This window comes from Sander vitreus, chromosome 24 (genome assembly GCF_031162955.1).
Source record: "Sander vitreus isolate 19-12246 chromosome 24, sanVit1, whole genome shotgun sequence".
Classification (NCBI taxonomy): domain Eukaryota; kingdom Metazoa; phylum Chordata; class Actinopteri; order Perciformes; family Percidae; genus Sander; species Sander vitreus.
The window spans coordinates 2665013-2687053 of record NC_135878.1 but is presented as its reverse complement, the minus strand read 5'-3'; the positions used below and the strand labels follow the sequence as shown (position 1 = coordinate 2687053).

General features: G+C 40.2%; 2 protein-coding genes and 1 non-coding gene across 7 annotated transcripts in view; 2 read left to right on the top strand and 1 right to left on the bottom strand.

Moving 5' to 3' along the window:
• Nucleotides 1–34: 34 nt before the first annotated feature.
• On the bottom strand, nucleotides 35–17084 carry LOC144512960 (N-chimaerin). Its single transcript, XM_078243984.1, has 15 exons — nucleotides 17003–17084; nucleotides 16570–16677; nucleotides 14914–14952; nucleotides 14744–14799; nucleotides 12906–12937; nucleotides 12658–12771; nucleotides 10797–10923; nucleotides 10110–10271; nucleotides 6098–6175; nucleotides 5309–5393; nucleotides 4563–4736; nucleotides 3588–3665; nucleotides 3284–3421; nucleotides 2922–3027; nucleotides 35–2746 (listed from the first exon to the last, which is right to left on the bottom strand). Exons 2-15 carry the CDS (start codon nucleotides 16586–16588, stop codon nucleotides 2575–2577), a joined length of 1380 nt encoding a protein of 459 aa, XP_078100110.1. The 5' UTR covers nucleotides 16589–16677; nucleotides 17003–17084; the 3' UTR covers nucleotides 35–2574.
• A 285-nt stretch (nucleotides 17085–17369) lies between these two features.
• On the top strand, nucleotides 17370–17443 carry trnai-aau (transfer RNA isoleucine (anticodon AAU)). The gene has a single exon. It is a non-coding gene; the product is annotated as a tRNA-Ile (tRNA).
• Nucleotides 17444–18198: 755 nt separating this feature from the next.
• Nucleotides 18199–22041, top strand: part of LOC144512554 (FERM, ARHGEF and pleckstrin domain-containing protein 1-like) — a 59764-nt gene continuing 55921 nt past the window's right edge. For 4 of the 5 annotated variants that reach the window (XM_078243319.1, XM_078243320.1, XM_078243318.1 and 1 more), the window contains exon 1: nucleotides 18199–18445. The gene's annotated coding sequence lies outside the window, so the exon portion shown is untranslated. The remainder of the gene's footprint in view (nucleotides 18446–22041) is intronic. The other variant, XM_078243321.1, reaches the window with a different exon arrangement.

The window sequence follows — 22041 nt, the reverse complement described above, 5'->3', positions numbered from 1 at the left end:
GTCAGTTATGAACAAAATTCAGACATGCACCAACTGAGAGCCATATTTAATAATTTAATTTCACCATGCATAAACAATATAGAAATACTTTACAGCAATGACAATAAAAAAAACTGACATTTCATGTTGCAAAAAATAAAAACAAAATCAAGTGTCACAGATCACTGAAGGCTCACATGTTATCATCGGGTTAGGCTGATGGTAGTTAGTACAACATAAAGTCAACAAAACAGTTAAAATAAAGAACACATGAAAAACTAAAATCAAGATTTGTTAGAAAAAAATGCTGATGTTACTTTTATGTTACATCCATTTTGCACCCAGCAATGGATCGGTGCGCTTGATTTTTTTTTTTACAGCCCTAACTCTTGTGAATAACAGTGAATTGGGTCTTGGCGTCTGGTGGGTCGTCACTGTCCTGCAAATGAAGCGCACTAGGAATAGGAAATCAATGACCCCCGACAGAAATGGGGGTAGAAATGAATGAAAAAGGGGGTTAGTGTGTTAGTTGAGATGGGGGTAACATGCAGAAGGCATCCACTTAACACCTCTACCCTTTTCAAATGGCACTATGTTAAAAAAATACAAAAACATGGCAAATACACTTCTTCATATTACAGATCAGCAACATCATCCCACAATTAATACTGCTTTCATCACATCAGAGCACAGAAAACTGAGAAACTCAGTCAAATGTATGCCATTTGATTACAAGAACTTGTATTTAGGTCTAATCTATTTTTGACCTAAAAAGAAAAGAAAATCAAACTGGCTGTACTTACTGTATGTGTAAGCAATATTATTTCTCACAATTTGGCCTCATTGTCAACTAGCACATTGAGAGAAGGAAGTGCCAATAGCACTTTAATTGTCAACACGGATACAGAGTAATTAACATTATGAGTTTTTGCTTTATTGAGCTTCCTTGCTTAAAATTTGGGAATATTAAAATTTCACATAACGTGGTGGCGCTCAAAACCCATCTCGGTACTGAAGTGTCTAAATTATCCCACTCAGGCCAATAAAGTCAGCCTTTAAATCATTATTTCAATCTGTTGAATTGTATCCGGGAAAGCAATCAAGAATTTCAATTAGTATTTTGAGCACAAAATGTGTTTGTTAACACTACTTAATTACAATACTGCTTTATACAAATGACAAACCAAAGCAAAAACAACATAAAGCACTGTTTAACACTTTTATGTTTCAAGTCAGGTATGATGTGTTCCTCTCTTCACCATCTGCCAATGAATTAGTGTTGGGTGGAGACAATAAGCCAATTTTAAGAACTAGAAAATACTTAATATGCGGAGGAAAATGTATGTGTGCCTGCTGCAGAAAAGTTTCCAAAGCTTCCTTTTGAACGTTCTATTTAAAAAGTGTAATTTTTCACCTTCAGAGGCGAAGCAGGCAGGTGGAGAAGTGAGAGAACACAAGATTGGTTCAGGGACAGTGAGAAAAAAAAAAAAAGTTAAACCATTTAATGTAATGCTCCATCAGTTGTTATGTAATTATACAGCAACAAAAGCTTATAATATGACACAAACGAGAGTAAGTCTGCATTGTTTTTTCTATGCAAGCAACTAAAAACTACTTAGTGTAAAATGACACTACAATTACACTTCAGTCAATGGAACAGAAGAGGGAGCTGTAAAGTAAAGAGGTTGAAAAGAGGAATAAAAACACAGTAGGTCCAAGTCACTTAAGCTCCATTCAGAGAAATGAGTTAGCGTTATGGGTGAGTGGTTCCATTTTTCCAATCGTTCATTCATTCATTCATTCATTCAGCTGTCTACTGTTATGAAGTCAGTGCTTCTTCTTCTCTTGAGGAGGATTATATCTTGACACTATGGGACACAAAGCAAACTAACTAATCTCTTACCACCAGAGTTGGAGGGAAACGCTGATTAGAAAGGAGCATTACTGCATTTTTCACTGAAATCACTCTGACACTTGTTTAGAAGCTTGTGGCTCATTCAGTTTATGTGTCTTAATGCAAACAATGCTAAGAAAAGCTTTTGTAATGTAGCTGATTTTTAAAATAAGTCTGGTGAAGAAAACTAACAACTGTCAAGGCATCCATTTAAGAAAGATTTTAACAAAAAGATGGATCGCACAGTGTTTTCCCTACAGAGATAATGTCATGTTGTTGCAATGCTAATATTCATTTCTCCTTAGGATAGAGAACCTATTTCTCTTTTTATTCTATCAAGTAAGGCTGGGCAATTTTTGTACACCATTAAACATTTTTGATCTTCTGTGGAAGCTTCTAGTCTGTTGATTGAGTTTTGCATTTAAAATGTAGGGAAACACTGCATCCTTCCATCTACTTCTTCTCCACCATGTTTTTTAATCAATTCTTTCACTGCAAATAGTCACTTCCTTCATTCTTCCCTCCATCCACTCCTTACAAAAACACTCCTTGTTGTCCTCTCTATCAAGACACAACTTCCAGGTATCTTGCGTGTTCCTTCTTCATTTTCTTGCAATAAGTCAACTTCTTTTCACAGGAGAGCTTCCCAATCTGTCTGTCCTTCCTCTCCTCGTTGGTAGAATCGTTTCCCTCCTCTCCTCTCAGAACAACACGTCTTCGTTGGTAATGAGCGATTCCACCACGAGTCTCTGGTATCGGATGTCGTTGAGCGCCGTCATGGCGTCCAGCCCGGGGGCCCTCATCAGTGTCGGGCCGAAGACGATACCCAGGTTCTCGCTGGACATGAGGTTTTCCTTCTCGTACTCGGTCACTCTGGAAGGAGAGAGGACGGAAAGTATGTGTAAAAGGAAGGCAAAGCTGACCGCAAAACTAGAAATAAATCTAGGTCGAGTGATTAAACCCCCGTCACTAAGCTGAATTGAAAACGACTTCGCTACCACAACTAAAGGTATACGATGGAGTGAAACCAGGACTTGTGTGTTCAGACCTCTTGAGGTGAGCCATGAGGTATCGCAGCGTCTCGCAGTGAGCTGGCGGCAGCAGCTTCAAGGCCTCGTGGAGAGACTCCAGACGTTTTTCTGGGTCTGCAATCTCTGCAACACACAAAATGAACACAGATTAAAGGAGCTCTAAACATAGCCTATCCAATGCAAAACACATAAGGATCATATAATGACAAGAGTAATGAAAATACATTTCACATAGTACATCTTTTTCTGATTTGTAGCATTTGCCGGACACCTTGTCCGTGTTGCCTAGTGCCAACAAAAGCTCAGCTTGGCTTCCAAACTGCCCTTCCATTCATTCTTCCATGTTATGTAATAATGTACATAAAGCGTAAAGACCTACTTCCTGTTTCTATGAAGCGTGGGTAGGCATCATATGTGATGAGGGGAATAGGCAGCTCTCTGAAGTAGAGCTTCAGGGCTCCAGTGATAATGTTGAGGTCCTCGTAAGCGTTTGAGGAAATGTCCGCCTTCTCTCCATCTGTGAAACAAATCAGTCGATACATCGTCCAAACAAACCATCCAAAAAAAACACGAGTCAGTGAGAGAAAGAAGCCCCAAGATTATGGAATATTCGCCTCCAGAATTGTATTGATATTTCACTGATCCTAAAAGGAACATTCTTTGAGAAGAAACAGGACACTCACCTCTGTCAAAGGCCAGCTTGACATCTTCAATCAGCTCACTGAAGCCCGATATTCTGTACAAACCCTCTGACTGGAGACCTGAGACGGACGACGACAGTTGAATTTGATAAATTAAGTGAACTGAAATTGTTGTGCTTAAACATATTTCAATCGAAAAATGCCAGAATTCACCGGTTCTGGCTTCTCAAAGGATTGCTGATGGCTGATTTTCTTTATCTTCTATGATAATGAATTGAATATCTTTGGGTTTTGGACTGCTGCTTTGACAAAAGTAGACGTTTAAAGACAGGCGACAAGCATTTCTTACTATTTTATTACACATTTAGACTAAACGATTAATCAACTGATGGAGAAAAACAATGGGCAGAATAATCAATAATGAAAATAATGGCTGTTTGCAGCCTTAATTTCTTTACTACAGTACTGCAGATTACTCAAATGGGCTGATTATTCTGTAGATGTCAGCGGCTGATGAATGCTGATATACAGCAATGTGTTTGTGACAATGGTTTCTCTCTGGTTGTTCCAATGGAACAGCTTAAATTCATTAAACTGAAGGAGATACAGAAATAGGAGTAAAACACACACATTGACGAGATATGAACGAAGAGAGACGGATGGCAGTGAAGATTGATGAGAGACTACAACAGAGACAGAGCGGGGGATGGGAAGTGAATTGCTCTCCTGCTCCTGTCAAGTTCAATCACTTCAAGTCAGGTGTCTTTATTGATTTTGCATATTAGTTTTACTCAGGTCTTGAATTGTAGTCAATAAAATCCTGGTTGTGGCAGCTCCCCTATGATTACTCAGATCCCATGGGGGGAGAATTGTAGCACTCCCACTCTCACATGTGGGATTTATTCTGCTTGCGTACAGCTTTATACCATTGACACACACGTTTTGCATACACACGGTGGCCTCCTGGGTGTTCTCTCTTTCTCTCTCTTACATTTTAAAGCAAGCACAATGCTTTACCTCTCGCCTCGATTTCCTGTATGCACATGTCGACCACCATGGGCCTCTTGGTGTTGTGGGCTTTGACCAGCGTGGTCAGGTCGCAGCTGTACACCTTCTTGACGTGCCGCAGGTCCGGCTGGCAGTCGTTCGGCACGACTTTGGAGCACTGCTTATGGACATTCAACCCACAGTCTGACAGAGAAAGACAGAGTATAAAAGTGAATAGTTTTACATTACTGTATTTCCACTCTTGACCTGAAAACGGCTCTCTAACATCCTGTGTGGCTGTTTATTACATTAAAAGTGTGCCTGTGCTCCGTTACCCTGCTTTCAGATCTTCACACCACTTTGAAGACCCAACAGCAATATCAGTATAATGTAATTTTGTCTGACACTTAAAGCATTACAACTAGAAAGGTGCATTTAAACGTAGGCGTTGCAGAGGAACAGTTCATCACACAGACAGGGTGTTCTTTGGCACCAAATTGGATCTTTTAACATTTAAAATCCACGATACACACAGCAGATGAGTCAACAACAAAAGTGACTAACTTTAAGCCTGCTGTCCCAGTTTTGAGTCACGATTTAAGAGAGAGGAGGCGCAACATGTCGAACACAGTGTAGGAGGCAAAGAGGAGCAGAAATTGAATCTTTTTTTGGATTGAAAGAAAAGCGCATTATAGACTGATGTGTGTGACAAAGGATGTGTTTATGTTGTGTTGTGTCTATATGTGTGTGTGTGTGTGTGTGTGTGTGTGTGTTACCTGCACACTTGACTCCCTGGGCGATGAGACCCCACATGAAGTTGGCACAGTACTCACACCAGTGGGGGCCTCTGAATGTATGAACCTGGTTAAACAGACAGAGGAAAGGGGAAATTTGAATATTTTCAAACGTAAATTTATCACAGAATTCTCAACAAATATCAAAGTGAAAACAGATATGGTCAGGCAAAATAATAAATAGAAAAACCCAGATAAATGTGCTAAAATTATATATATATTATTATATTATATATTATATAAGTCTACAACGTGAACAAGGTGAGAAAAATATTCATGTGACCAATCTTTATTACAGACACGGACAAGAAAATGATGGAGACACAATAGGAGTGCTGAAAGTGCATTTATAGAAAAATTACAGTGAGAACAGAATTTTGATCTGCTTATTTTTTTTTTGCATAAATTGGCTCTCATCACTATAATGAAATGCTAATAACCTCCATCACATTACAGTGCTCTTTGTGTGTGTGTGTGTGTGTGTGTCCACATTCCCCTTGAGCTCAGCACACTGTGGCTCTGACCTTTGTGCTGCTCACTAATGGCTACTTATAAAATGGAAATCTGTGAATCTAAAGCACTAAACAAAGGCTCAAAACCCTGAAATGTAAATGCACACATGTGTGTTTCTCTATGTGTGTATCCTAATGCGCTCTGCGCTCTCTGAGGTGAATTTGAATAAGACCCCATGAGCTAAATCAGCGATTCTGGCATCATTCAGCACACACACACATAAACAGGACAGGGTGGAGGAGCAAAGGAGAAGCTCACCTTGAAGTTGTGGACCTTCTCGTACTTGGGTGCCAAGTCGCTCTCCCTCAGGGTGGCCCGCCGCACCAGCGACGTGAGCTGCGAAAGGGCAAAAGATCTGATTGGTTGCCAGAAGGTGGAAGCAGGGGAGGTGGGTTTGGAGGGGGCTGGTGCCCGCTTGTGACGGGTCCCAGAGCCTGTGCTTGGGTCCGAGCTGGTGTCGGAGACTGGCAGGGAGGGAATTGAACCAGCGCTTACATTCAAACCGAGAGCTGCTGTAAACAAAGAGCCCTTCTGACCCGTTTCCTTCTCGACTCGCCTGCAGGATTGCTTTTTACCTCTTTTAACGACATATGACTCTCGGCTCGGCATTGTGGGATCTGTAGTTTTGGTGTGAATTCAACTCACACTGGAGGTTAAAATCAAACGCTGGCTCTGTGACCAAAATCCCATTAATAAATACAGTCAAACAATCAGACTGAATATGAACCCCCAAAAAGGAAACACTAATAAAGAGTGTGTTAAAATGACAACAAAATGGCCAGAATAATGAATAAAAACAGGAATAAGTACAACAACTACACTCTCAAATCATTTCAAAGCTTTAGCCGACAACAACATCCCAACACAGGACCAATCCTGCCGTCTTAGTATCACAAAGATCAGCCAATCAGATTAGCTCTGCATAGTGATGGGGCTGCATGGTGCAATTCCAGTTCATAACAAAAAAAACAAAACAACAAAAGCCAGCCAGCCAATAAAAAACAGAAAATAAATAAATTGTGAAAGAAAGTTCCCTTAATATGATTCAATAAATCGTCTTGAGACGCGTTCCCAAAATCCTTCAAACCGGACTGATGCTGCAGAATGTGCATTCCTGTCTCTCAGTCTCGTGTAGGTGAGCGCTTCAGCCCACATGGCTCGGTGTGTGTGTGTGTGTATGTTAATCCTCTTTCCCTCCACACACTCACCAGGCAGAAATAGTGGAGGAGGGGGGTGATAAAGGCGGAGAGAGAGAGAAAGAAGAGGAGGGGGAGGCTGAGCTACGCTGCAGCAATGGATGAATTTTACAGGTCACATAGAGAGGAGAATAAGCCAATCAGAATACAGAGATTGTTGTTGTTCGTCACCAATTTCTGCCACCTCTATGTCCCGGGAGAGTAGGAGAAAGAGAGAGAGAAAAAGAACGAGCTGATAAAAAAGCTATTACTTGATTCATTTGTTCACAATTTTTGTTTCCCTCCCTTTTTTGTCATTTTACCGACAACATCGATTTGTTTTTGCTCCGATGTTTCCCGATTTCTCTTGTCCACTGTGAACAACAGCAACCGCTATCGGCTGCTTTATGTTAGTGTTTCTTGCTTGATATATGCTCGACAGAATATACACAATCCCATGTCCTTAGATGGCCCTGGTCCTCCATTATCTTAAAACATACAAGTGACATTATATAACAACAGTTTAAGGCCAAATTGTCACTTAAGAAGGGAACTTTAGAGATTTCTCGCTAAGTGGCGCCTCTGGTGGGTGGATGCTTGGACTTTTTGACATTTTCGGGCTGAGCAAAACTGTCAACAAGCAAGAGGTGGGACTGTATTAAATCCTGTTGGTGTGAGATAGATCTACAAGCTTCAAGCTATGTGTTTTGATCTTATTTTAGATATTTTTCATTTCATACAAGTTACTGCAAATGGTATTTTGTGGAAAAGTCGTGACAAACGTTATAATAAAAAAAGGAATTTGAATTAAGTCGGATTTTCTTTTAACAGAGAATGCCATTATCACAAGCAACCGCACCTTCAAATCACTAATCCTCAGCTTATATACACACCACAGTGAATATGTATGACTGGTCATGGATATTTAATGACCGTTTTCATTGTGTGGGGATGGCGGGGGGAATAACAAAAGAGCACCCCGAATATAGACATAATCAAAAAACAACTGAAAAAGAAAAAAAAGGAAAAAAGCTGGTTATGCTTAACAAACTCATATATTTATCTTTGGCCCTTTAAGCTCCTAATATGCATATTTTTCTGTATTTTCTGCCAGATAAAAAGGTATTCAAATCTGGTTACTGCCTTCTCCTCTCACAAAAATACTTCCTGTCACCGTCCAGTGAACTCACTCTCACAACAAGGCCTTCAAAATTTTAATTTCAAAAGTCATCACCAGAACCACATCTATATCAAACCCACAGGGAACATAAAAAACAGCATTTAACCTATGATAAAAGCTGATTCGCTGCATGAAATATGTATTTCTTGTGTGTTTCGTCTTCCCTACAGAGAGCCACCTCTGGTCTCAATGTCACAGCCATAATGCTTTGTCTGCAAATCCACCCAATTATGAAAGCACACACGTACACAGGACCTCCCCCATTACACACACACACACACACACACACACACACACACACACACACACACACACACACACACACACACACAGACACACACAGACACACACACACACAGACAGTGATGTATGAGGTGCAGTCTAGGTGGTCATGCACTGCAAGTCACACAAGGCCTCAGTGCTGGTGTGGCAGATAAACACATTGCATGCACTACACCTATTTTGTTATGAGCTTGTTGGTGTGTGTTTTGTGTTTTCCATTTTAACTGGACTGAGTTACACTTGTGTTAACGTGTGTACGTGTGTGTGTGTGTGTGTGTGTGTGCGTGTGTGTGTGTGTCTGAATCTCCTGCCACATTTTCATGCACCCACCTGCACAAACTGCAGCTGCAGAACAGAAAGTTACATTAAATGTTGCTTAGTGATTAGCATATGAGTTAGCTCCTACATCGCAAAGTAAACCTCTCATCTCCAAACTTCTGTTTTCAAACTCTGAAAAAGCTCCACCAAAACTTTCCTGTCTGTCCTCTGGGTTGAAAACTAATCACGGAAAGCCATTATCTCACAGCTGAATGGAAACTAATGAGCCAACAACAAACCCGATTCCTGAATACTTAGTAGGCAGCTTCTGGGAGACAGCAGCTTTCTGCAGGCAAACTACTGTTATGTAATTTTGCTGCAGAGCCTTTGGCTTGAGGCCATCGCTCCTCTGCATCCATCCTCCTCCTCCTCCTCCTCCTCCTCCTCCTCCTTCTCCTTCTTCTCCTCCTTCTTCTTCTTCTTCTTCTTCTCCTTCTTCTTCTTCTTTCACCATGTTTCTCAACTCTCATCCTTCCATCTTAGTACTGAACACACATCAACTTTCCCTACCTTTACCCTGAACATTTATCTATCGTTGCTTTATACTTTTTACAACATTCTGGAAATATTATGATGGTGTATATGCTAACATTTACTGCTTTATGATTTTGCATACGGCCTACAGCGTAAATCCACTCATCTCCCACTTGCAAATGACTGATCCTTGCTCTGCTGAACTGAAACACAAACTCAGAACATTCCGTACTTGTGTCTTCTGGATTCAGGCGCATACATTTAAAGATGCAAGTGTAGTCTCAATCAATCATTGATCCGTCCTAAAAACCTTAGGGTTCCTACACATTCTTTTTTACTGTCAATGTCTCTACTCATACTGATCTCACCGTTTTATCACCATTAATTTGTCTTCTACAACATGCAAAGACAATTTGCAAAACACCCAGCCAAAGAGATTCAATTTGTGTAATAATGGTTATTTTTACGCCTAGTTTCAGACTGTAGTTTCCTAAAGGGGATATTCTTTGGTCTGTAAGCCAATACTCTGGGCCAACACAACTCAATTTCTTATTAAAACCAACCCCTCAAAAACCCAGAAGCCTTCAGGTCAGTGTGCCAGAAACATATGTTAATTGGAGGATGCTGTTGGCCTAGGTTCCTACACAGTTTCTATATCCATATTTCTTGCAAAGAGTAATGAATGTTGAGGATATTATTATTAAGCAGCCTCGAAAAGCTCAGCTGTTTCACTATTTAGCTGAAGATACTTCCTGAGAATGACCCCTTGCCAAAATGCCGTCATCTAGTGTAGTGGACACTCTGCCCGCGTCAACATTCATGCATGTGTGTTCATCCTCACCCTCTCCTCAGCGTTACGCTCGTCTTTGGCCGGTGCGGGTCCATCTGGGGCCTCGGGACTTTGTGGCAGGTGTTTTTTCAGGGTGGGCTCCTGATTCAAGGTGGTGTAGCCCACATGTTCATAGATGGGGTTTATGGTCATCTTAGCAATGTACTCCGCTGCCTGACAGAAGAGAAGGTTACTGTTAACACGACAGCCGCACGTTCATATCAATAGCAATGTTTCAGGGTGCCCTAACAGTATAAATGATTATTTTTCCTGCCTGTGAAACCAACTGTACTTGGATTCAGTCTTGCAATAATATTCTTAATTTAATAGCACCGCTATGTTCCCCTTAGTACAACAAATAAACACTTAATGGGGAGTGAGCTCAAGAACGTGCCGATGTTCCTTCTTTTTCCAGGGATTATTTTGAAGGAAACCAGGGACTCAGATGATCGAGTAAACAAGCGGTGATCAAAGGGTCGTCATTTGTGAGTCGAGATGAACGTCTGGCAAACATAAGCTGAAAGCTTTAAATGCTTCCATTTTGTAATCATCCATAATCAGCATTTACATTCAGTGATTACAGCCCAGATTAATGGGTCCAACTGTGCAGCACTGTTCTCAGAGCCATCGCAGAAAGTCATGTGTTTTTAATAGTAGAGTATGTTTAAAAAGGAAAGAGTGAGCGACGCATGGACACACCTTTGTCTCAATGTAGAGTGTGATGAGGCCGTCTGTGACCAGGTCGTGGATGGACTCGAACCTCTTCTCTCCAACAAAGTGCTTCCCATCATGGTAGAGACGGAAGTTTCTTGTCTGGTTCCCAAACCTGGATGGAACGGAAGAAGACGCTTAAGCTTCAAGATTGTCAAGAAGCAGACTGGGTTCTTAAAGTTGAAGTCAAGTAGGCATCTGGGTTAATGCTTAGAATCTTAGTTATATTTATTTTTAATATAACATTTGATCAAAATGACAAGATTGGAACCAAATCAATATATGAAAAAATGACAAATTTGGCTGGCTTTTTGCTTTAAATGGCGTGACAAAAAGGAATAAAGGAAGGTAGCTCCAAAGCAAAAATACAACAAAAGAAGAAAAAAAGAGGCTTCATCATAAACAACCTCTACTCATGTTCTCTCTTAACGCACAAAAATACTGCAGCCTTTTACTAAGATAATACAGAGTCAAAAAGTGGCACAAACTCTGTGATAGACAGACTCTGAACTGGGCCAACACATTATCTGCTCTACGGTGGATCCCAATGAAACCACCGTGAGATAAAACGGCTCCGTTAGATCATTAACCCAAAAATCCAACCTTTCCCTTTCTGCTGACCCAGAGTGGGACACTAGTTTATGATGGGTATTTATGGAAGGTAATTATAACCACAGGGATAGTAGAGGCAGTAAAAGAGAGAGGAACGTGTGCAGGTGGAAGAATGACATGGCTATGAATAGAGCAAACTGACCCAAAACCAAATTCAAATTATGCCATGCACTCATTTGAAAGTATGACACCTAAATCTGAGAAAATGATAGCTCACATTCAAGCACAACTGGCTACTGACATGCTTACAAACTATTCAGGCATTTAAAACTTCTATATAATATAGAAAAGTAATGCACACCAAGGGTTGTAGCCAGGTGCTGATCATCACTGGAGGTAGACTTGAAAATAAGAAAAAGTGTTGCACACTCTGGCTCCATATGCATATATCCATTTATTCTGACAACTTTTGATTTGAAGAAGGCCTGATGCCCAAAACATTGTGTGAATAATAGAGATACGGCGATACCTCAGACAGCTTCCACAAACTTTCCCTCCCTCACACTTTGACCTCTTCCCATGAGGAAAGGTGTGTGGAGCCATGTGAGTTTAGAGATAAGCACCTCAGTCTGAGCAGCTTACAACTCCAAAGGCTGCCTTTAAACCCTGACTCCTCACAGCACCTGTGGCATGAACACACGATCAGACACGCTCAACGTTCACACAGCACAGCGCCTCCTCTTTTTTTTATTGCCTTGTCACACAAATATGTGCAGACATAGACAAACGAGAAAAAACAGTTCCTAATAAGATCTCAGGGGATTCACAAGAAGTGGAGAAGCAGAACACACACAGTAAAGGCAAAAATATATTTAGTTATATCTTTTGGCTTACTTTCCAAGGACTTGTAAAATAAAATTAAACATCTTTGCTCGTTGCTCCATGGACCGAGAAATATTCATGTCTTAAAAAACAAAAAATTGGTCTGAGCTTAAATCACACAAGGGAAACTGTTGATAATTTATCATGAGGCCAATTCCGTTTGATAAAGAGTTTACGACTGGCTTCTAATCAGAAACAGGTGTTGTTCTCCAGATTTTGACTTTCAAGATTTTCCAGACTCTGATCTGAGTTTACCGTTTTACGAGTTGTGGTGGTTCATTTTCTAATAAACACACTGGAATCCCTGCTCCAGTAATAAAGCCTACACATATGCATTGGCACCACTGAGCTCACATTTGTTCTTGATTGTCTGCATCGCACTAAATTAGATAAACGCATAAGACACAAGCATTACCTTAGAGCCAGTGTGTAGGTGCCCGGCTGTCTCTGACTCTCTCTGATGAGGTAGCTGCCTTCGGCCTGACTCAGCAACTGGTCGGCCTCTTCTCTTGAGATCATCCCATGGTACCTGGACGTGAAAAGCAGGGTAAAGATTTCACAAAAATAAAATACTTTAAGTTCAAGTAATCCAAACCATCCTAACTGTTGGAGATGCATTGAGGGAATGTGCCTCACATAAAGTACTGATCAAGGCCAACTTACTCTCTTCCATAGTATTTAGGTCGGTTGTCCACCTGCAGGGAAGAGATAAATAAGTAGTCTGTAAAACACTAAAAAGGTACATGTTGTTGGGCGGAATGAGGCCATTTGAGGAAACAACTACGCAATGAAGATTAAGAAAAGGAAATGTTTACATGGCAGTATAACAAAACTAATAATGTCTTATTGCTCTGTAGGACAAAAAAACAACAGCAATATAGTGTGTGAAATGCCACCACAACTGTACCCACTGTGTGCTCTTCGTGAGAGCGTGGGCACAGAGAATATTGCACGAGTCAGATAAAAAGCTGAACATTGTTGTTGCTCTCAACAAAACTGCTGTGAAGCCAATAAATCAACAAAGAGCGCTGAATATTAATTTGGATGCTTTGTGTCTGTGATAGAGAAGGTAGGCGTGTGTGTGTGTGTGTGTGTGTGTGTGTGTGTGTGTGTGTGTTAATGAAACAAAGGAAGAGAGGAAAGTAAGGGACATACACACTTATATATTAAGGTACAGGTACAAATGTAGCATTGCATGTGCATAATGTCAACAATCTCCTATTCTGACAGGAGTAGATATAAAATTAGGTGTACATAGACTGTAGACTGTATATTATTAGCAAAAACCAAACTCCTGCCAGTTCAATATGGTGAACAGCAGCATTCACTAAAAGCCTACAATGTAAAGGATGGAAAAAGTAAAAGTTAGCCTTCTCTTACCAAAACTGCTCTAAGGGTCTGTCAGTAAGCCATGCATGGAGCGCACAGACTCCCATTACTAATGCTCAATAGACATCCTTGACTGCACATTATAGAGTGCTGAGCTGGAAGGAATAAACAAAACCCATTCTGAATCTCTTCTGCATCAAGTATATTTTGAAATGACGAAATAAATTGTCACAGAGTGAAATGTTGACCCGCCACAGCTTGGAATCACACACTGTTTCTGAATGTTTATTAATATGATGTCCCAATTTATTAATGTTATGAACATCCTATATTAGGCACCTGTAGTGGACAGTGTATATAGAGCTTTGATAAAGCTAACGTTTTCAGTGTTAATAATAATAATAATAATGTAACCTGAGGTCTTCCAGGTAAAGGACAGTCTCTACTCATTTTAGTCACCCTGACATGCCACAAATTAAAAAGTACCAGATTTAGATAAATGCTTATTGGTGCATCATTAAATCACATATGGCTGAACTCCCAGCAGACACACAACATGGAGCTGCTGGTAGCCGGGGGGGAACGGGGACTCTTCTACTCCGTCTGTCTGATGATTTTAAGTGGGTCAGCACTGACTACCTGACTGGGCCAGGGCGGCGTTGAAGCAACCAGCTGTTCATTTAGCACACACACACACACACACACACACACACACACACACACACACACACACGCTAAAAAATGTTCAGCTTGCTTGAGGCTTGATCCATACAATGATTGCTGCAGTTGGTCATAGTGTAATGCTGGAGAATATAGAATAGGCCTAAGTGAAGATACAAGGTAATGGGATAGCAAACTGACCTCCTTAGGGTGCTTTGGCTTTAATTCAAATAAAACACCTGTGAAAGGGCATACCTAGATGATAACTCAAGCTCAAATCTCCTGCACATGAAAATGTGGCTTAGTCATAAGCTACATTTTCATGTGTTAACCGCAATAACACATCTGTAATCAGAGGCACCTCCTTAAACTTTATAGACCCTTTATTTGCTAAATGTTCTAAGTAAAGTGATATTTTTGGAGAGTAGTACCATGAAGTCTTACCACTAAATATTGTGTTAAAAAAAGAAACATGACATTTGCTGGTTGACAATTAGGAAGTGTGTTCTCACCTCACAGGTGCAGGTGAGTCTGCGTGGGTGAGGTGCCTCCTGCTGGAGCTGGTACACTGTGTCACCCACAGCAAATCCTCAGCAAAAAGAAACACTCAAGGCAAAGAAGGAGAGTACAACAATCCTAAAATTAAAGTTTATAACACAGTAAATGTCCCATCAATACTTACAGTAAGACTTCCACACTGGTGGCCTGTATTCATCATGATCTGAGAACAGAAAAAGTACAACAAGGTCTTAAACAGTTAGTCTTACTTAATGTCCTTTGCTACAGCGCCCCCAAGTGGACAAAACAGAATGATCAGCGCTGGTTTTATCTGCCTGATCTATGTCTCAATTTTGATATGAACCATAAACCAGATAAGATCTGTCATTTGATTTCATCTTTCTTATTTTAAAGCAATAAAAATAACAGAGCATCTATTTGCAGGGGCCTTAATGTAAACAATCATAAATGCTCAAATGCTGGTTTAATGGAAGCACCAGCATGCTCAAGGAAATTTTGCAATATCAATAATGCCGTTGCCAAATAAACAAGTTAAATAAGCAGTTTTATGACTAAAAGATCCTCACAAAGACTGCATGACATGACGTGAAGGCTTTTAGCTACTTTACTTTTCTTTAGTTTGTGTGCAATTACCTCAAGGTATCACACTGATGGATGACGTTCTTTTCCAAGAACAAAAACCTCACTGAGCATAAACGGTGACTAAGTGAATTCATACATAACTCTACTCTGTGAAGCACAGAAATCTGTGAAAGATTTATGTATATTGCTTTGCAGAAAGGGTGGCTTGTAATGGAGCTCTCACTGTGATGTTTATCTTTCCTACTCCCAGACAAGCTTTTGCGGTCACCCCCTCAGGCCTACCCATCTAAAATGAATTGTAGATCAATACCAAAACTGTAGCAGTGTGTCCTTGGTGCTTGTTCAGCTGTTGAAGACCATAAACAACACTGATATTAACATTGGACTCTCTGCAACACTATACACTAAGAAGAACAGAATCATTTTCAGCCCCAAGCACCCCATTGGAGTTTGGCTGAACTCGTGAAATCCTTTCGGGTTAAAATTCTGTGCTGTGTACATTTATTCCGTGACTCATTGTGGCTCATGGTGTGAAGTGTCAATATTCAAACATAATACATGTAACACTAACCTGCGGATATTTTGACAAATACAATGATTGTATATAGGGCTGGGCGATATGGAGAAAATCAAATATCACAATATTTTTGACCAAATACCTCGATATCGCAACGATATTGTTGTGTCACTATTGGTGCTTTCACAAAATATTTACACAATGAGATTTTTGATAAATAATCATCAGCAATCTGTATTTCAAGTATAATAAAAGTATTCCTTATGTAGCAGGAGTCCTGTCAGTGTTTATATTGGTATAAGTATGTAATTAATTATTATTGCAGCTGCATTACTGTGGCAACAGCACTTTAATGTTTAAACAGATGACCATATATATGTATGTAAAACCTTAATCTGCAAAATAACCACTAACTGTAATTGTGAAATGCATGTAGTGGAGAAATAATGTATTTATATGTCTCACATAATTGGTGAAGAAGTGTAAAGTAGCACAAAATGGCAATATTTAAGTACACAAGTACTTTTTTCCTGCAGTACTTGAATAAATAGTTGCTAGAATAAGATTTCTAGTGATCTCTCCCAATTTGACCTAAAAACATAAGAGAAACATGACCATAACAATTGACAAACAAGCAAACAAATTCAAACACACAAACACATCATTAATATAATCAGGTGAAAGCACAAAGGAGAATATATGAGGCGTGATGCTGCTTACCAAAGACATTTAGGGCCATCTTGATTCCGTGATATGATGATGATTATGATGAACAATTTAACCAGCAGATCCAAATTCCCAGCAAAACGGAGCCACTCAGTTTAAATCCTAAAAGAGAACAGGTAAAAATAAAATAAGTTGAAAGTATTCAATTACTGACTGTGGTGAGGTTCTCTGGCTAAAGTGAAAACAGATGGGGAACAATAAATGATCGAGCTCAGATTATAAGAGAGCTAACATTAGCGGACTCAGTACTTCACATGGGAGGCTGAACCGAGGATAAAACACAACTAATATATGTTGTTTTTACATTTAACTGGAAAGAAAACATTTGCTTTGTAATACAATACAACACACAAGTGCACAGACAACAATATGAAATTGTAAACTGGTTTATTAATCTAACGGTTAGCTAATAATACGGGGTACTCACAGTCAAATCCATTCTGCATTGTGTGGTCGCCATCTTGCTGGGTCACGTGAGCAGAGCAGTCTCGCCTTCTCTCTGGAGTTACTATGGCAACGGACCTTGCTATTGGTACTTCGTGGCAAGAAAGACGTCGTCACTCCCGATTTAAAGTTTGTTTTATATAAAATTTAAAATAACAAATATTATAATGTAGTGAAGTTGTGTTACATCATGTCCCAGCTTTTGTAATAGGCAAAGCTATGTTTTTAAAAGATAACTAACCAGATATCTCGCTGGACAGCCATCTGCCCTCCAGAAACAATGACAAACTCAAGACAATGGAGTAATGTATACATTTACAATTAATAATGTCTGCAGTAGGTAGAATCGTGGCCGGTTAGCTCAGTTGGTTAGAGCGTGGTGCTAATAACGCCAAGGTCGCGGGTTCGATCCCCGTACTGGCCAACTATCTTTTTCCATAATATAACATGACTACCGAAATACTGAGGAAGTAAGTACATTTTCTTCACTGCACATATGATATAACATCAGAAAAGTACAATATTTCCCTCTGAAATGTAGTAGAGTAGAAGTGTAAAGTAAAATGACACTGAAATACATGAAATACAATAAAGTAGGCCTACCTCAAATTAATTATTTGCCTAAATAGCCTATAGCCTACTTGGTCGATGTATTTAGTTACATTCCCTGCATACCAGTACGTTGCCAGTGTACGTGTAAGAAAATAATAAAAAAAAGTTTAAGCAATAGCCTACACTATGTGCACATTCTAGGCTATTAACAAAAAAGACGTTTTTCACTGCCCTCTTATTTTTAACATAGCCTATGAGGTGTCAGTCGGTTTCTATATTTTTCGGTAAAAACAATGAAAGAACAGATTGCATACTTTTTTTCTAATCCAGAGACATTTTAGGAATATTACATTTTTTAGTCTTAACCTTTCCAACACGTTTTACGGATTTTATGTGGTGCTCAGTCCCAAAATAAACCCTCTCTAACTTTATTACTAACACAATATGTATTACCAATTAACCATAGTTTACTAGGCTATATGTATTCGAGCATTTTAAATGAAGAAAACTGCAGTAGCTACAAACCCAAACCCTTTGCCTCCACGCTGCTATTTCCCAAAACTACCGTGCGGTGACGCTGTTTAGCTACCCTGATTTTTACTTTCTCCCTGCCTTACAATGTAGTGCCGGGGCGCTAGTGCTGGAGGCGGTGTGTAGCTCTTTATTGTTCCAGTAGAAAGCTCAATGCACGGTTTCCCACATTTGTTTCAATGGCTACCACACAGGAACCACGTCCCACCTGAGAGGGAGCGGTTCGGCTGCGAAGAGAGGACTTATTGATCAAAACTTACAGCACTGTGTGGGATTTGCCGTCTGCGTTGGAAATAAAAGCTCTCGCTGACGGACAATCTGTGGATCCTGAAGAAAGAGGGGGGTAAGGAAATCATGCTATCCTGAATATGAAGCGAGGTTACATGTAGCCTCTCTGGTAGGCTAATTCCCTGTATAGAGCACACTTGAGTGTAAGATTTAGCCACATGTGTTGCAATGTACGTTTCCAGTTTAAAGACCTCTTAACGCAACACTGCGTGATGTTTGATGAGCCCGATATCCTAAGTATAAGCTCGCTTCCATTGCAGCCAGCCTGTTCAGTTTCCTAATCGGCTGAGCTTTAGGCGGTCCAGCAGAGCTTCTTTTACTGTAAGCTTAATGATAGACAATGATCTCCAAATAATCCTCAAACATTTACACGTATTGCAACATTTTTGTACAAAGTTAATATATTGTGGCATGTACTTTAGGTGATGTTTTATATTTTTCCAGCTTCTTTCCTCTGTTATTCCCAGCTGCCTTTCCATTCACCAAACCTTACAATAGGCTTAGCTTATTGTCATCACATGCACATTAATATTGAACACACACACACACACACACACACACACACACACACACACACCAATACACCAATCCTGTCTCTTGTGTGTGATCAGGTTGCCTTAGCCTACTGACATCTTTACTCTGGCCTAAAGGATTACTCTGTTAACCTACATCATGGGGCTTGAACTGTGCCAACTGTACTCTGATGTGTGTGCCTTTCTATATAGGTTTGTGTTTGTTTTATTTCACTTGACAAAGCTGCTGCATGTTGTGCAGTGCCTCACTCATTCTAGGTCCCTGGTATTGTCACAGGCAAACCTTGACCAAACAACAATGGAGGATGTATGCAAAAATGTGTGGCACCTATGAGGTGACAAAACAAATCCCTTTCATTTATTGATCTCTGGGGGACATGTGCTCTTTTTGCACCCCACCCCCTTTGGCAGTGAGGTCAGAGCACAGGGTCAGTGGGGAGGAAGCAGGATCTGCTTTGTCTTGATGGTTGGTGGAGCATGGGTGTTCTCGAAGCGTGGTGTACCTAATCACTATGCTGCCCTGTTGCCAATTCACTTTCACAATCGGTATGACACCCATAACGCCAGGAGAAATTGGTGTTCCACTCCCTTTCTTTATTTCTTTCTTACACACACACACACACACACACACACACACACACACACACACACACACACACCTCTCCCGAGAGCAAAAGAGCAGCTTAATGGCATGGCGTGTGCAGAGTGTCACCTTGATAAAACGTGGTATCAAGCGCAGCCTATTGATCTGTCAAGAGCCGTGTTGTGGCCTTGATCTCATCCCCACCTGTGCTTTGCCAGGTTGTAGTTGATGCTTGAGGGCATCATTTATCAGTTTAGTCAGTAGCTGTTTATTAAATTCGATCCTCTTCCTCCTGTAAAATGGCAACAAGTAACACAATCGAGTAATGAATGTACACCCTTTATGGTCCTTAGCTGAGGCTCTTTGTGCATGTTAATGTATTGTATGGAGCTCCACGCTATTATCTGTATTTTCAGCTTTTCATATATTTTTTTTCTTGTTTGAGCCTGAAGATTGATACTTGACCTTGGAAACACGTACTGCACTGTATGTGGTAAATATAAAATGCAAGGTCCACTTGCTTAATTATTCCCAGAGCTTTTGATCGAATCCCACAGCGTTCCTCAGTGAATGCAGGACAGATGGTCTGGGAATTGGCCTTGTGTTTTGAATATTTGTCACAGCTTTCATGTCATTTTCTAAATAGAAATCCAAGTTCTGTCCTACCAAATGATCCACATACTCCTGCAGTTTCCCATATGCTTTTTTTGTTTTATTTTGATTACAAAGCTGTTCATAAGAGCTGAAATTCACTGATTTCAGCTTCTCAAATGTGAATTTTTGCTGGTTTCTTTCGTATTTTAAACTAGTTTGCTAGCAGTAAACTGAATATCTTTTGGATTTAGACTGTTGGTCGGACAAAATGAGACATCTAAAGACATCGCTTTAGGCTTAAGGAATTTGTAGCAGGATTTTTTTTTTTACTATTCTCTGACATTTTATAAATAAAACAGCTTAATCCCCAATAGAAACACTGCTACTTACACTGCTGCAAATTTAGCTTAGCAGTTTATCTGTGAAACATTCCATGTCACATCCCTTTTTAGTAAGTTTCAGCTTGTGACCCCTGATCCTCTTTCAGAATGTCTGTATTGTTGGCATGTGTCGTCATGTTCCCCTCAACATAATCAATAGTTATGCGGTTTTATCTCATGTTGCTTTGAAAACTTATCAAAGGATTGATTGTCTGGCCTGTTTTATAGCTGGCCTATTATGCAACCTCCTACTGAATATTCAAACGCAGATTATGTAATGGTTTACTTTCACTTGACACATCCTCATTTATGTAAAAGAAATAAGTAACGAATATAAACCAGCTTTGCCTGTAATGCCTGTAAAACATAAAGCCTTCCTTCTCTGTAGATGCACTTGTGTACACACACACACACACGTTTGATTCCTAGAGCCTGGCGTCCCTCTCACAAACTCTTGGGAAACTTTCAGCTAACACCAGTTCAAAGGCTGCTTTAGAGGCCTCGGTCCCTCTGAGTTTTAAAGCCCCGCTGCTGGAAGCTCCCACAGTGGCTTCCTTTGTGCCTGTGTGACCAACTCGCTCTGTATTCCTCTCAATTTACTCCATGTATAATCCCCAGCCCATCCCCTACTGAGGAGATGATGAAACTTCTGCTTCCAAATTTCCTCTTTTGTTGTGAAATGAATCCAGAATGATGCTAAATTAACAACTAGTGTGTTATCCTCAACGTCTTCAATCAATCTAGTCAACACTTATGATTTTTGTTCATAAGGGAAAACCCGTATAAAGAACTGCGGAAGTAGCTGTATTGTGTTTCAGTGCCATTGCAGGCCCAGGGATGAGCTTTTTGGACGCTGTACTCCTCCATGTTTAAGTGTGGGAAAGTACTCTCTTGCTGTAGTTGCTGTTTTGTGTTTGTGGTTTCAAAACAGTTTTAAAAATGCCTGAAATGTACCCTACAGGCTCCTTGGTGACTAGTTTGTGCTGAGAGACTGAAGACGTGCAGGTGACAAACCAACCCCGCGGCCTACAGAATATGATCTACTGATGTTTGTCAGGGTAATTGGCACCTGCTTGTAAATGATTAGGTAGAGCTTAAAAGCTGGCTCTGAGTTGACACTTGTTTTGCTTTGATTTAGGGTGACACAGGGAGAAAGAAGTAGGTAACTCTGAGTGAGTGTAATGTTTAAAAAAAAAAAAACTCACCCTAACTGGCCGATACTGAACTACTAATAAACAAGCGAGCAGAGTGTTCATTTCAGTACAGTTAGTGGGGAAGTAGTACACAAGAACAATGGCATTTCCCCACAGGTGTATAATGGGTAACTTGAATGTCAGGTCCTTTTATTCTTAGGTCACTGCCTTGGCCAGGCTCCAGTTTCAGCTTTTGTCACTAAGGTGAAGAGAGGTACTTGTTTGTGTGTGCAGGTGGAGGGATTAGTCGAAGATGGGGTCTTGAATTCTGGAAAGATTCGGTTCTCACGTTGGAAATAAAAGGCTGGATTAGGTATGAAAGAACAAAGGGGAAGTTTCTATGTAAAAAGAGTTTTGCATAGGGTTTT

Excerpts from the sequence above, each read along its gene's own strand:
- LOC144512960 (XM_078243984.1), bottom strand. Across the intron at positions 12,772-12,905 it reads CCTAAATACTATGGAAGAGA|GTACCATGGGATGATCTCAA; the intron begins GTAAGTTGGCCT and ends TTTCACGTCCAG. Across the intron at positions 3,422-3,587 it reads CAAGCTGGCCTTTGACAGAG|ATGGAGAGAAGGCGGACATT; the intron begins GTGAGTGTCCTG and ends TTTGTTTCACAG.